Source organism: Austrofundulus limnaeus, unplaced genomic scaffold, assembly GCF_001266775.1.
Source record: "Austrofundulus limnaeus strain Quisiro unplaced genomic scaffold, Austrofundulus_limnaeus-1.0 Scaffold792, whole genome shotgun sequence".
In the NCBI taxonomy this organism is placed as follows: Eukaryota; Metazoa; Chordata; class Actinopteri; order Cyprinodontiformes; family Rivulidae; genus Austrofundulus; species Austrofundulus limnaeus.
This window is the reverse complement of record NW_013953194.1, coordinates 2,791-19,005: the sequence shown is the minus strand read 5'-3', so window position 1 is coordinate 19,005 and position 16,215 is coordinate 2,791. Positions and strand designations below refer to the sequence as shown.

At 40.3% G+C, this 16,215-nt stretch overlaps 2 protein-coding genes across 3 annotated transcripts; one reads left to right on the top strand and one right to left on the bottom strand.

Annotated features, from left to right (window-relative positions):
• Positions 1–430: 430 nt before the first annotated feature.
• ido1 (indoleamine 2,3-dioxygenase 1) lies at positions 431–3,614 on the bottom strand. Its single transcript, XM_014028645.1, has 10 exons — positions 3,336–3,614; positions 2,811–2,906; positions 2,605–2,724; positions 2,384–2,502; positions 2,264–2,278; positions 2,075–2,174; positions 1,371–1,488; positions 1,235–1,286; positions 988–1,136; positions 431–905 (listed from the first exon to the last, which is right to left on the bottom strand). Exons 1-10 carry the CDS (start codon positions 3,426–3,428, stop codon positions 505–507), a joined length of 1,263 nt encoding a protein of 420 aa, XP_013884099.1. The 5' UTR covers positions 3,429–3,614; the 3' UTR covers positions 431–504.
• Positions 3,615–6,512: 2,898 nt separating this feature from the next.
• Positions 6,513–15,971, top strand: rhobtb2a (Rho related BTB domain containing 2a). 2 transcript variants are annotated; one of them, XM_014028655.1, is made up of 10 exons: positions 6,513–7,008; positions 8,364–8,562; positions 8,649–8,752; positions 8,829–9,014; positions 9,130–10,070; positions 11,210–11,328; positions 13,359–13,509; positions 13,621–13,709; positions 14,382–14,487; positions 14,937–15,971. In XM_014028655.1, the coding sequence occupies exons 1-10, from the start codon at positions 6,941–6,943 to the stop codon at positions 15,137–15,139; spliced, it is 2,166 nt and encodes a 721-aa protein (XP_013884109.1). In that variant the 5' UTR covers positions 6,513–6,940; the 3' UTR covers positions 15,140–15,971. The 2 variants fall into 2 exon arrangements, with proteins under 2 accessions (XP_013884109.1, XP_013884110.1); XM_014028656.1 differs by having other exon boundaries at positions 6,513–7,166.
• Positions 15,972–16,215: the final 244 nt, after the last annotated feature.

Below are 16,215 nucleotides of genomic sequence, written 5' to 3'. Positions count from 1 at the left end.
GCAGTCGTATGCACAAGTTAACATGCTGATAAATAAGTTCAGTATTTATTGTACCAGTTAGGATTGCTCAGTTTATTGTTGTACCTCTACACACACTGCCCATTTGTGGAGGTGCTACAATAAAAGCAGTCTGAGGAAACTCACTGCAGCATGTAATGACAGAATGAGGCTCTTGCTCAAGATGCCAAGATGTTATGCAAGCCAAATGTTTGGTATACCCAACTGCTCTGCTGTACTGTGCAATCTCATATACTGATATATGTGCAAGTTCATAACAACAAAATAGTTTTATCTCTGACGAACACTGCATTGAGTTCAGTACTCTAACATGGAACCACTAAAATCTAAGCCTTTGTGTAAATTTGTGAAAGTCTGGATGTTTTTGTTGTTTTACACGTGTCTTCATTAAAGTCATAAAGTGTGGCTTCTCAAAAGTTTTTTCATTTATTTACATATAGTTTGTGCAACGTAACAAGAGGTGATCCATTGTGGCTACAGTTTATGTCAGCTGTGATTTTTTATCTTTTTGCTCGGCTCCGTCAGAAGTGCATCTTTTGTTTCATCCCTCACAGTCTTCAGAAAGGTCATGATGCCAGACCCGCCGGTGCCCCTCTCCTCCAGTGCTTTGGGGGCTTTGATGACCGTCTCCCCCTCTGAGTCCTGGCTGTGGTTGCGGAGCTGTCGAGCTCGAGCCGCAGGCACAGTGATGAAACGGCTCACGACATTGATGTGGTAGTTGCGCAGGGCCAACAGCTTTGAGACACAGAACTCATAGGCCTGGTTCAGCTGATCGTTGGCCTGATGCTGCTGGACAAAACTCCTCAGGGACGGCTGCGACGAAATGTCCTGGATCAGCTGCCTGTGAGCAGGTGGCATGTAGTCCCTCATGCGGGTTAGAAAGGAACCTGGATAAATGGGATTGGCACAATATACACCATCACATTCATGTTCAGAATATTTGCTATTCCTGAATGTGAACTATCTTACGGCCTTTTTCTTCATGTTTGACTCCCAGGAGTTCATCAAAGCAGTGAAGCAGACTGCTTTGTGCAGCACTGCCTCCAGAAAACTCCATTGGTTTTGTGTGGACCCCTTCATAAACAAGACCCTTTGGCATACAGGGATTGTCTTTCCACCTAAGCATGGATAACTTATTTTGTTACATCTACAGAATAAAAGAAATACAATACATACAAGTCCGAAGTCAAATAAAAATAAAAACAAGTTTCTGTACCCAGACAGGTAGATTCTCATAATGCCATAGAAGACTGAAGGATCCACATGCACTGAAAGAAAAAAGTAATTAAACTACGTATATTTCAAAGTGAGTAAGTTTTATTATAAATCCTTGGACAGTCGACCCCCATTACCTTGCATCAACTTAAGTGCATCATTCATGTCCTGTATGGAGAGACTGATGTCCTCCAGGGCTCTGACCACTGCATCAGTGTCTCCACACCTGATACCATTGATAACAGAGGGAATGCTCTGCAGAACAGCAGCACAAGATCACTTTAAAAACCTTTTTGCAAACACTTTAATCACTTCTTCTTTTTCCTGTTTGCTTCCTGAATGTTCATCTTACAGTATGTGCCTCAGACTCCCCAACCCTCCATACATCCTCCTGCACAACCTGTACACTTAAATCTTTTCTGCTGTCTTCCTTTGTTCCTCCTTCCTGGCAGCTCCATGTTCAACATCATTTGACTAATAATTACTAGCTCTTCTTTGCACATCCAAACCATCTTTTCTTGTCTTTTTAACCATTAGACCCCATGATAGGTAAATTCATCTCTCTTCAATACCTCAACCCCTTGATGCTTCACTGTCCCACCTCGCTCCCTCTCATTCACACAAGTTCTTTCTCCCTTTTAGTGACTTTCATCCCTATTTCCTCCACCTCTCTTCCACCTGTTCCCTATTCTCACTGTCTCAGCATCATAAACCGTGTGGATTCCTGCGTGACCTCATCTGTCAACCTGTCATCACTGCAAGAAATGGCGTCAATTGCAGGTTTATTACAGTTATGTTTTCATATTTTGCTGTCATGCTGTATGATGTGTTTTTTTTTTACCCGTATTGCAGGAACTGCTGCAAGCTCCACCAGCAGCGTGGCCAAGAAGAAACCCCTGACACTCTCTCCACCCGGGAGGCTGACCAGCAACTCCAGGTTCCTGTGTTGCAAATGAAAGCAAAAGATGTTATAGAAATGAAAGGACTGTGGCAGAGTGCTGTTAGAGGATAAGAATGAAAATATACTCACTCCATGTCAAAAGGCCTGGCATGCGAGATATGATGATGAACATGCAAAAGAATTAATTTACTTGTTTATTATTCCATTTGAATTGAGATTAAAGTACTTGTAGAGCACTGATGGTCTCACCCCTCTGGATCTTTCTTCTTCCAGTTAGCCAGCACTGCACTCGCATGGGTCAAAATTGGGGGGAGTCCTAAGCGCTGTGACACCTCCCAGAATGGAACAGCCAGACTGCTTGGCAATTTCTTTAAAGAAGATGAATAAAAAAGAAGGAACTACTCGGACAAACTGAATGTTTTAGTGTACCTGCAGTAGGAGCACGAGAAAAGGAAGAGGAAACTTTTTACCTCGACCATGTTGTTTTCACCTTCCTGCCAGACGTAGCCCATCGTCATCATGCTGAGGGCGAGGTGGGCGAGCCGCAACTCTTTGTGTTTGCACAGAAAGCTGGTGCTCAGCAGTGGCATCTGTGCAGCGGTTGCATTCATGAACTATTTCACAATAACAGACATTAAACTCTTCTTATCAGTTTGTTGCCAACGCCACCTTTTACCTTGTCGACACGGGCACGCAGCTCATGACTGTGCACGAGTTCTGGGATACGCAGGGCAATATCTAACCATGGCTGGTAGTGAGGTGGAAGATCTTCCTGCAAGTGTTGCAAAAGTCATTGAAATAAAACAACAGTAACCAAATATATGACAGTAACAGAGCAATCGGATGTGGTGTCATGTAGAGTTTTAAAGCTTTACTATGTTGACAGGGATATTTTCAAAAATATTATTTTGAAAAAATGAGCTGCTTGTTGGGACAAAGGTTCCTGTAAAAAAATAAGCAACATTAAGCTTTAGCTTTTTAGAATGATTTGAGAATAGAGGGTAGACCTCATATTTTCTAACACTTAGATGTGACTCTTTATTTGTGTGTGCATGTGATCACTAAACTGCTCATTTCTCATTTAATGCCCTATTTTAAATTACACCCTGACACTTTGGCTTGCCTGGGTTCCAGCACTTTTCTTTGACTGTCTGGATAGTGATTGAAAAAAAATACACATCAGAAGAGTATTTTCACATACCAGTGGGTCTGGAAGGATAAAGCCCAAATCCTCAGAGACATGGTAAGAGTGCAGTGAGAAAGAGCCTCTGGAATCTGTTCCTGAAGAAGCCATAGAGAGAATGAGACAGGAAGGATCCTTTGACTGTCTGATTGGTGCAGGAGACTGAACTGGACTCTGACACGAGCTGTTGTCACCTACAGCTACTGCTTGCACAGCACAACATTTGTCCCTGACTTCCACTGTTGCCCAATTCTAGGGAAAGTGTGGAGCGAATCAATAATTAGCTTCACTTTGTGAATAATTTCCTTTAACTTATCATTCAGAATATTTAAGTTGTTCCATAAAAGCTAAATAACGTATCAAAAAGAAAAAAAAAGGGTTTTGTGAGGATATTTTACAATTACATAAGTAATTTTATGAAATAAATGGCCAAATATGTAAATGTATTACGCCTTTTGTTGCTTTTTAAACACTTGGAAGCATTATCAGTTTTTGAAAGCCTTTTTATTACAATTGGTAAAAGAGCAGAAAACAAATAAAAAAAGGTTAAAATAACAAAGAAAATGATTAATTGATGAAACAACATTTCCGAGAATAAAGTTGACGAGGAAACAGCGAAACGTTATCTCTGGTTCCCTTTAGTCATGTTTCAACAAAGTGGAACAAACAGTAGCTGAACACAGTAAACATGTCAAATGTTTAAACTAAAAAACTGATTTATCAAACATTAAAAAGGTAATTTGGAATCTAATGGTCCCCTCAAAAAGCTGGAATAGGGACAACAAAAGGCTGTAAAAGTAAAAGAACATTTTAGAGAGGCTGAATCTCTCAGAGCTTGGCAAAGAAAAAATGGGTAGAAAATGCCATCACATACAGTACACAAAACCCTTAAATATTTCTATAATCTGGAAAAATATCACAAAACAAGATAAATGTGGGTTGCTGTCAGATGTTTGTGATCTTCAGGTTTCAGAGGCCAGCGCATTAAAACTTGGTCTGATTCTGTTACGGACATCAATGCACGACCTCAGAAACACTTTCACAAATCAATAGTGACAAGCACAGTTCACTGTACCATTCCAGTTCTGCTTAAAGCTCTATCACACAAAGAAAAAGCCATCTTCTCAAAACCAAAGGTCCTTTACAATGGACTTTGACAAAATGAAGAACTATTCTGTGGTCAGATGAATCAAAATCTGTAATTCTTTTAAAAACCACAAACACCACATTAACTGTACTAAAAAGAGGACAAGGACATCTGGCCTATCATAAACACTCATCTCAAATGCCTGTCTGGATTTTTTTAGTGTGTTGCTATAAAATTCAAAATTATATATATATTTTTTTGTTTGGTTTTATTTTTACAAATGGTACAACTTTGTAAATATTTTATATGTTTACCGTGTTCCATGGTGAATAAAATATGAGTTTATGTTGAAATTTGAAAATCATTGTATTGTTTTTATTTGCTTTTGACACATCTTAACTTTTTTGAAGATGTAATCTCTGTCATCAAATGTCAAAGTTTTCTGAAGCAAACAGATTATACAATATTCCACATCCAGTCATCCAGTCCAATCCAATCAATATGAGGCTAATTTTATTACAGCTTTCACTTTATGTTTCCCACAGATTACATAATAATTGATTTATAAATACTGGACAAAGCTTGGTAAAATGTTTTGTCTCTTTATTTTCTTCTCAGACATAGTGTCATATGAAATAAAATCACAACTCAACTTCAAAAGTTCAGATATTCCAGAGTATGCCTGATCTTTTGTAATAAGTTGAAAAACATCTGGTTTCACAAATCTACCAGATTTTTTTTTATTTAACCAATGAAATAGACAACATGTTAATATGTGTGATTCTGAATCTGAACTGTAATTTCATTGTGCTCTGTACAATGACAATAAAGGTCTATCTTATCTTATCTTATCTTATCTTATCTTATCTTATCTTATCTTATCTTATCTTATCTTATCTTATCTTGATAAAGCCCAAATTTAGCACAATACTTTATGCACCTGAACCTGTTCTTTCTACCTCTTTGTGGGATGAGTGGTGTTATTTAGGGTTGGTGGTTGTGGTGAGCCAACTGTCAAACTTTCCCTTTCCCTTACTTTTGTTTTGTATTTAGTTGCTGGCAGATTAAATTTAAAGAGGTGTAACCGAAATGTTAAACACCACCACCACCTAGTGGATTATCCTGGTAACTGCAGGAACGACAGCGACTTTGACAGTTGATGAATAACACACACACACACACACACACACGCACAAGTTTAGGTCAGGTTTCAAAAACACGGTGTTGATACAGATCAGTCTGACTGAAGCATTTGTTTTATAATAGCTATAAATTGGTATTAAAATAAAAAGCTGCAAGATTTTGTGACGTGAACCTTTTGGTGTGTGCTGAAACTAAGTTCAGATGTACATTTTCATTGATAAATCAGTGCATTTCATCATAATCCACTGAAAAATTCAAACTTCATTTTCTTGACTTGAAAGTTGGCAGCTGTCTGGAGAAGAATGCACTGAATACAGACAAAAAGCGAAACAATAAAACTGTTTTTACATTTGAAGGGAACATATCATGCAAAATCCAAATTTTTAGCCATTAAATGCATTTTGTTGTTTACTCGGAGTAGTATTTTCTTATTGACATTGTTTAATTAATTTGTAAATAAATAAATAAAAGTATCTACTCCACTATATAGTTGTGAACCTGTCAAAACTAGGATGCTCTGGAAGCTGCAGAGGGGCAGGGTGTGAAGCTGGAGTGGATTAGAGACACACCTCTCATACTAGGGGTGAAAGAGGGGCTTGTGGAGTTACAATAAGGAGGAATTAGACCAAAGCATTGCAGTTCCACTTTATAGACCGCAAATGAATGGTTTAAAAGCATGATGTGTCCGCATTACATTTAGGGTTAACAAGGGCCTGATTCATCCCACGGGCGTGAGTTTGACACGTGTGAAATAAACCATTAAAAGCCCAGTTTCAATGAGATGCATGCCCTATGAATGTGAACAACCTCTGCCTGCAACTTTACATTTAGACACATGAGTCCTGAGCCACACCTGTCAGGCTCAACATGATCCAACAGTATTTGTTTATGCAAAAGTGTGTATTCCTTGGGCTCCTGTCTGGTGCAGGAAGACAGCCTTTATTTCTGTGAGCAGGACTACAAACTGCTCCCAGGTCGTGCATGCTCGTTGATGTTCGTGCAGGACCTGACAGCACCCTGCAGGCTGCTTTTTGGAGCTGTGGAAAGAGATTTGTTCGCCTTTAAAGTGGATCAGTGTTTTGTAATGAATGCCTCTCTTCCACTCCTCTGCGCCTATTATTAGCTACGGAGGCCTGTTAGGGTCACGGCGGCGGGGACGGCTTCTTCTTCTTCTTGACGGTCAGAGAGGGGCTGCAGCTCTCTGCGACGCAACATTTCACATCAAACGCAGTGACTCATCTTGCACTGGTCCAGAACTGGGTTTTATTTCCTCTCTTCCTGTTCTTTTTTTTATTTTTTTTCTTCTCTCCTTCGGTTTATTTTTCGAGGCTCTTTTGGAAAATGAAGCTAAACACGAGCCGCCGTCAGGTGCGAGCCGCATCCGAGCAGAGCGATGGTGGTGATGGAGCCGTGCTTTTCCTGGTCGCGTCCGTGGATAATGCAGCACTTCGTCATGTTGCGGTAAGAAGGGCGGCTTCGGTGCTTTAAATCCTGTCTGGTTTTAGAGATGGAGCCGCTGGGATCCCGGATAAACAGGCTCAGGAGTCAGTGACGGGCTCTTACATAACGTAATGCAGCAAAGCCTCATGACTTCAGTGGTGGAGGGACAGTTCCTGCTGGTAGGACAATTCAAACGCTTTTATTCTTACATTTATAACCAATTATATATATAAGAGATGCAAACATGTTTAGTATTTGCACGTTTCAGTTGTTTTACTTGTGTCGATTTACAAACCTTGTAAAAATGATTATTTGATTCGAGGATTGCGCATCGAACATGAATGGAAATTCAATAAAAGATGTGCATTTTTTATGTTTTATGCTTTACAGAGGCAGCTTAAGGTCACACTGTAAGAAGGTGCGAGTCAAGTCTGCAGGCACAGCTTCAATGGGGAGCCTGTTTTATGAATGACAACAAAGTAACTAATAGAAACTCAGTAGTTAGACATAAACACACTCTATAAATGAAATGTTGGATTTACTTAACCATGTTATGTGACCTGGTTCCACTTAACTGAGTTGAGTAAATTCAAAGCAACATGTTCTTTGGTTAAAAAAATTGGTATATTGCTTTGAATTTACTCAACTCAGTTAAGTGGAACCAGGTCACATAACATGGTTAAGTAAATCCAACATTTCATTTTTTACAGTGTACACTTAAAAAAAGACACAAATACAGTTTATGTAAAAAGGATTATTAGTCTAATAGAGGATGATTTCTCTTAATACGAGCAGTGCCTGATTTCATTCATGAGAGCAGAGAGAAAATTCAAACATGAATGCATTTTAAAACGTGTGATCTGTAAGGCATGACCTGTGATGCTGCAAACCCGAATGCAAATAAGGCCAAATGATTTGTTGGCTGTTTGAAGGTGTCTTTTGTAAAATTAACTGTTTCGGGTACTAAAATTATTGCTTGTATATCTAAAGGTTAAATAGCCCCTTTACCAGCTTCCTTTTCGTGGAAAGTGTTTAGTCTCTTAAAAGCAAACTCCTAAAATTTAATGCGTCTTTTCCTGACGTTGCAACCACAGCTGATTAAAGCGGCCTCACAGCTGGCTTTGAAGTCTGCATTTAAAACAGCAACCTTTGTCTGTGCGTGCCGGTCACTTTAAGAATCGGGGATTGGGAAGTTGTGAATGAGTGCAGAGAAGTCACAAGACCACCCATTGATATCTCTGCAGGCAGGCTGACCGAGCAGTGCAGATGTGAGAGCAAGAGACCGAGCACTGACCCGTTCAGACCTCTGGTTGGCTCTGATTCTATTTTTTTTTTCCTTTTATTTTTTCCCCTGTGAATCTTTTGCACTTTCACAGGCCCCACTTAGATTCTGATATGGACTATGAGAGGCCAAACGTTGAAACCATCAAATGCGTTGTGGTGGGGGACAACGCAGTCGGCAAGACCCGCCTTATCTGCGCCCGGGCTTGCAACGCCACGCTCACTCAGTACCAGTTACTTGCTACACATGTGCCCACAGTCTGGGCAATCGATCAGTACAGAGTATGCCAAGAGGTAAGTGGAGGATTTAAACTTTTTTTTTCTTTAACCTCTTATGTGATTTTAAATGATTTATTCTGAATGTTTTGTGTTTATTTCAGGTATTAGAGCGCTCCAGAGATGTTGTGGATGATGTCAGCGTGTCCCTTCGACTATGGGATACTTTTGGAGATCATCATAAGGACAGACGTTTTGCATACGGGAGGTGAGAAACTCAACTCTGCTGCTGATATACCAGGGCTAATGTAGCTTAGCTTATCTGACCTGTGTCTTCCTTTCAGGTCAGATGTTGTGGTACTGTGTTTCTCAATTGCCAATCCCAACTCTCTGTACCATGTAAAGACCATGTGGTACCCTGAGATCAAGCATTTCTGTCCCCGTGCTCCTGTCATCTTGGTAGGCTGTCAGCTGGACCTGCGTTACGCAGACCTGGAGGCAGTTAACAGGGCAAGAAGGCCGTTAGCCAGGTATTTTATCTGTCCATTTAGGATTTTCAAGGTTGTATGTCAGGAAGAATGAGTCAAATTTCCTTGTTCCTATTCTGCAGCTACTTTTGACTCGTTTTATTTTACTTGTTTTCAGACCTATTAAATCCAACGAGATCCTTCCTCCAGAGAGAGGCCGGGAGGTGGCCAAAGAGCTGGGAGTCCCATATTATGAAACCAGTGTCGTTGCTCAGTTCGGAGTCAAGGACGTCTTTGACAATGCTATACGAGCCGCTCTCATCTCCCGCCGCCATCTGCAATTCTGGAAATCTCACCTCAGAAATGTCCAGAGGCCTCTCCTTCAAGCGCCCTTCCTGCCCCCGAAACCTCCCCCGCCTATCATCACCGTGCCTCCGCCCCCATCCACCACGGAGGAGCGCCCCGTCGGCCTCCTGGAGGACCCGCACTGTGCTGACGTCCTCCTGGTCGTGCAGGAGCGACAGAAAATCTTTGCCCACAAGATATACTTGGCCACGTCCTCCTCGAAGTTCTACGACCTCTTCATCATGGACACGCAGAGCGAGGAGAGCGAGAAGCCCCCCCGGGGCCCCCTCTCCGGCCGAGAGCTGCTGATGCGTGCCGCCAGCTTCGACGTGTGCGAGAGCAGCGACGAGGGAGACCGGGCCAACTTGAGAGCGTGCACGAGTGACGGCACCTTGAGGGACTGCGAGGAGGGTCGGCGGGGCCGGCTGCTGTCTTCGTGGAGCCGGGCCTTCATCAGCATCCAGGAGGAGCTGGTTGACGACCCCGTGACTTACAGCCCCAGACTCATGACTGTAGTACACATGGACCAATCCATCCAGCTCAGTCCTTTTCGAGCTGTACTGCGCTACCTGTACACCGGTCAGCTAGATGAAAAGGAGAAAGACCTGATGCATATTGCGCACATCGCTGAACTGCTGGAAGTCTTTGATCTGCGGATGATGGTGGCAAACATCCTCAACAACGAAGCCTTCATGAATCAAGAAATTACCAAAGCCTTCCACGTGCGCCGCACAAACCGAGTCAAGGAGTGCTTGGCTAAAGGCACCTTTTCTGGTGAGTTTAAAGCTACTTCTGCTTAATTCAAGCAGACTTGGAACAGTTGGAAATAAGGTGTTACAATAGACTTGAATATAGATCACTAGACTGAGCCCCGCCCATCCTGTCCACTGGTAGAGTCTGTGACAACATGGAGGAGCAGAAACAGACCAAACAGGGCAACAGCTCACAGCCTCCATAGAGACTAATAGATAAAGAGCAGCTGAACCGGATCTGTCTCACAGATTATCGGTCATGTTTTTACAATAAATTAATAACTATGTTAATTTCATTCAACAATCATGTAAAACAGCTGATTTATACCAGAAAAAATATATCATTTATAAGTAACAATATCTAAACCAGACCTGAAGTCAGCCTGTAACTTAGACTTTAGCTAGCTGACAAATAATATTTCTTCTTACTGTCATAAAAAATAAGAATATTTATATTTACCAGTCAACAAATGTTCTCTGGTTATAGGATGAAACTTGTCTCTATTAACTAACCATCTTCTTAACATGTCAGGTTCCTCTAACAGAAACCTACATACTTACATTTACAATATTATTTTACACTGCGTAGGTCTAAATATTAATCCGAGGACAAATCATCTGTAATATTTAATAGTTTGTGTTAAATTGTAGCATGATTCAACAGTGTTAAACTCTGTATATATGCTCCACAAGCTAAAATCTGCTCAATAAATAACAGTGATTACATCGACTTTATAAGATTATTTTTTTTATTTTAAACTGTTACATTATGTTCTGCTCAGATCACATTGAGCTAAATAAGATCAAATCTGCTGACTCGTGTTGTAAAATGATATATTTTCCTGTTTATCTTCTGTTAATAAATCCATAACACAAACAGCTTTTCTGGCAGTATTTAAAACAGATAGATTATATGAACTGTAAAATATTAATAATAATTGGGTTCATATTATTATTAATATTTTTTATGATTTCTACATGGTCAGTCCTTTTTTTCTGCTCTGTTGTCAACATGTACAGGAATGGGAAATCCAGACTCTTGACCGTTTTGCGTTAGCCGTTAGCTTCACCAGCCGATTACATGGTCACATGGTTTCTGCGCTCTCCAGCTGTTCTATATAAAATCCTTGGGTGTTACAGTGACTTAATATGTTTTTGCAGATGTGGTCTTCAAACTGGATGACGGTTCGATCATGGCCCACAAACCATTGCTCATCTCTAGCTGTGACTGGATGGCAGCTATGTTTGGTGGACCTTTCGTTGAGAGCTGCACCAAGGAGGTAAGTCCAGTACAGGCCTAAACATATTCATTTTTACAAACACTGTTTAAATGTTCCAGTTTATTCCTTTACCAGTGCACCAAGACAAATACCAATACATGTGTTGATTTTAGCAAAACTCCAAAAAACAAGGTGTGCAAATTATACTTCAGTTAGTGGATTGCAAACCAGTTTTAGTCAATCAAACTTTGTGATTCAAACATACTGTAGATCTGTGAGTTATGCAACTTTCTGTTTTTACTACTTTGACAGGAAATATGAGTACTTGATAATAAATCACGCAAAAAAAAACTTCTGCTGTTTTGCTAGGGTAGGCTAAAACATCTATATATACACTCACCGGCCACTTTATTAGGTACACCACGCTAGTAACGGGTTGGACCCCCTTTTGCCTTCAGAACTGCCTCAATTCTTCGTGGCATAGATTCAACAAGGTGCTGGAAGMATTCCTCAGAGATTTTGGTCCATATTGACATGATGGCATCACACAGTTGCCGCAGATTTGTCGGCTGCACATCCATGATGCGAATCTCCCGTTCCACCACATCCCAAAGATGCTATATTGGAYTGAGATCTGGTGACTGTGGAGGCCATTTGAGTACAGTGAACTCATTGTCATGTTCAAGAAACCAGTCTGAGATGATTCCAGCTTTATGACATGGCGCATTATCCTGCTGAAAGTAGCCATCAGATGTTGGGTACATTGTGGTCATAAAGGGATGGACATGGTCAGCAACAATACTCAGGTAGGCTGTGGCGTTGTAACGATGCTCAATTGGTACCAAGGGGCCCAAAGAGTGCCAAGAAAAGATTCCCCACACCATGACACCACCACCACCAGCCTGAACCGTTGATACAAGGCAGGATGGATCCATGCTTTCATGTTGTTGACGCCAAATTCTGACCCTACCATCCGAATGTCGCAGCAGAAATCGAGACTCATCAGACTAGGCAACGTTTTTCCAATCTTTTCTTGTCCAATTTCGATGAGCTTGTGCAAATTGTAGCCTCAGTTTCCTGTTCTTAGCTGAAAGGAGTGGCACCTGGTGTGGTCTTCTGCTGCTGAAGCCCATCTGCCTCAAAGTTCGACATGTTGTGTGTTCAGAGATGCTCTTCTGCCTACCTCGGTTGTAACGGGTGGTTATTTGAGTCGCTGTTGCCTTTCTATCAGCTCAAATCAGTCTGCCCATTCTCCTCTGACCTCTGGCATCAACAAGGCATTTCCGCCCACAGGACTGCCGCTCACTGGATGTTTTTTCTTTTTCGGACCATTCTCTGTAAACCCTAGAGATGGTTGTGCGTGAAAATCCCAGTAGATCAGCAGTTTCTGAAATACTCAGACCAGCCCTTCTGGCACCAACAACCATGCCACGTTCAAAGGCACTCAAATCACCTTTCTTCCCCATACTGATGCTCGGTTTGAACTGCAGGAGATTGTCTTGACCATGTCTACATGCCTAAATGCACTGAGTTGCCACCATGTGATTGGCTGATTAGAAATTAAGTGCTAACGAGCAGTTGGACAGGTGTACCTAATAAAGTGGCCGGTGAGTGTACATGTAAGCTGTTATTTTAAATTCAAAAGTTAAACGTAAGGACCATTTTTTGAAACACAATGACCTGTTTTCAGATCTGAGTTCATCCTTTGTTCCATCACTGCTGCTTCAGTGAAATTAGTTACAATTGTAGAGTAAATTATTTTGTTTTTACTTGAGTCGTGTCACTTATGTCCATACAAATATAAAAATGACACTTCTATTCAATCGTTCATTTAAAAAGAAAAACTTAAATATCCATGTCTTTTGTGCTCCTTCCTTTTTAAAACTTCTATCCTAAAAAGGCTCAGTATTGATCCCAAATAGTAAAATCATCAGCTGATCTTTTGTTAAATGTGTAATTATGTGTAATCCAAATATTTGGTATTATGCAAATCAATTACGTGGTGATTCTGATGGATTTTGCCACTCTAGGAGACACTAACCACCAACATCTTTGAAACTAAATGTCCCGTGTTGTGTTTCTGTTTTCAGGTGCTGCTCCCCAACACAACTCGCAGCTGTATGAGGGCTGTTCTGGAATATCTCTACATGGGAAGGTTCTGCTCCCGATCTGACTTGGATGCGATGGAGCTGATTGTTCTGGCCAATCGTCTTTGCCTCCCCCACCTTGTTGCTCTCACAGGTAGCAAGCTACAAGACATTATTATACAAAAAATAAATAAATAAAACATTTTCATCTGTGCTTTCAAGTCAACCACTACTGTAATCATTTTCTGGTTCATTCGTTTTTTAGAGCTTTACACGGTGACAGTATTGACGGAGGCGGCCATGATGGGAACTGACATTGATGGTGATGTGCTGTTATACCTGGACATGGCCCAGGTACTGTCGCTTGTTCCAAATAAAATTGCTCCTTAATCCTGTAATTTTGCCTTGACTATATGAATATTTATTATGAAGGCCAGTTCTCAGAAACATTTGCTGTGCAGGGTGAAATAATCTTTACAAACAGCAGGTGGCGCTAAATGCCTGAATGAAAGTCAAGTTTTTTTTGTTTTTTGTTTTTTTTCTCATTTCACATTTCAAGTTATTTGGTCATCTTGTATTATTTTTACCTTTAACTTCACTTCAGCAGGAAGGCTAAATTATCAATCAGGCAAAAATTACACATTTATTTTAAAACTATTGGATCGGTTATTAGTTTTGTTCCTAATAACATAAAATGTGGTCAACTAAAAACAGTACTTTTGGTAAAGCCATGTCAATTAGCACTAATAGTAAAAGACATTTGTTGTATTTGCTTTTATTTCATTTTTACCAATCTCAGAGACACTGTATATTTTTATGGGGCTATAATAATGTCAAAATGCAGAATGCTCTTAGTTAAAGTGAGTTTATCTAATCAGGTAAATCTTCTCTATGGGCACTAATTATGAATGGTTTTTTTTATCAAATATGAAAAAAAAAAACTACTTCCATTTATAAATTTATATTTTCTGGTTCAAAAACATCTGGTTCGGCACAAAAGTGACATCTGTATTTTGATTGCAACAGTTCCATGGTGCCCAGCAGCTCACAGGATGGTGTCTGCACCACATCTGCACCAACTACAACAGCGTCTGCCGCAAGTTTCCCCGTGAAATGAAGGCAAAGTCTCCAGGTGATATATGTGCAGTATATATATGATCTGCAAGCATTGTAATGCTATTTGATGTTTTTTTTTATTTCTACTGAATATTCAGCTAATTTCCATACTGTATCAGGTTCTCTCTCACTCTGTGAGGACAGTTTTTTATGTCAAAATATTTAAGGACATTTCCACCTTATTAAGCCGAATTATATCCATTTACAGTTAGAAATGTATTTCATTAAAGGTTACTTCCTGCACTATACTGATATGACCAATAATCCATAAAACTTGTATGTTTTTTCATTTTTTTAATGAAAACCTGAAAATTGGAGTTTTGAATCAATCAATCAATCAATCAAAAATACTTTATTGATCCCAAATGTAAATTGCGTAAAAAAATTAAAATTAAAATTTGGCACAACACGACACATGTAATGATATATGTCTTGAAATTGTGGAAACAACTTTTTCTGTGACAGAGAACCAAGAGTACTTTGAGAAACATCGCTGGCCACCTGTTTGGTACCTTAAAGAAGATGACCACTACCAAAGAGCTCGCAAAGAGCGGGACAAGGAGGACTACCTGTACCAGAGACGGCAATGTAAACGCAAGTGGCTCTTCTGGAACCTTCCTTCCTCCCCAAACTCCAACTCTCCATCTGGCTCTTCTGCCATCATCTGACCATGCGGTAAGGGCAGGACCAGTGTGTGCAAGACAACGGTGGACAATCAGCTCTGCTTGCTTTGTGTGCCCAAATTATTCATCCAGACTGTTACTGTCCTGCATTTGCAGGCAAACAACACCTCAGCATCCAGATTAAAATGAAGCATTTTGTTCCTTTAGAGTTGAAACGTAACGTATAAAAAGACACAAACCTCAGTGATGTGAACTTTACCAACATATGGCTCAGTGTAAATTGTAGGTATATATATTAAAAAAGGACTACTGGCACAAAACTTTCCACCACTTGTCTGATAAAGTGCTGCTACCAGCTGCAACAACCAGCATTCAACACTGAACAGAAGTCTCAGAGATGTAACACTTTGCCTTGAAGTGTTTGTACAATCTGCCAAACTCTGTACAATATGATCTCGCGAACAGGATGTAACAATAGCTGGGCCTCGCTAGTCGTAGAAGTCATTCATTCAGGTTTTAATATAATCATGTTTGCATAAACTGTGGTGGGGGGAGGCAATTTTAGTTTATTTTGTACATGCATTCATTTTTCCAGTATTCTTATGAAGCTTGTAAAGCAAAAGTTGTGTGACCTAATATGTTCAACATTTAATATTTTAATTTTGTTGACGGTGGCTCGTTGTCACAAAAGGGCTTAAGTTCACATCAATGCTTTCAGCGTCCTACGACAAAATATTCTAGACTAAAGAAATTAAAGAAACAAAATGAAATCCTAATATGAGGCTTACTAGCATATGTAATCCTTTATGTGCAGTCGTGTCATTAACTGGTTCATTCATCACAATCACTGTCATCCTGAAAAGCAACTTGAAATGTGTTTATTTTTTCCGAGTGCATTCAAGCCCAAGTGGTGTTACTGGTTGGGTATGGACCGTTGGACAAGCTGGATGCTTCTTCATGTCCGAGTCAAGTCTCTTAAGTGTTCATCCAGTATTTTCTGAAGTCTACAGAGACACATAAAAACTTCCAACCACAACATACAAGTAAAGAGCATACAATCAACAATACGACTAAAGGAACGGGAGACCGTGACATTTGAAGAGAAAAAGTTTATAAAAAAA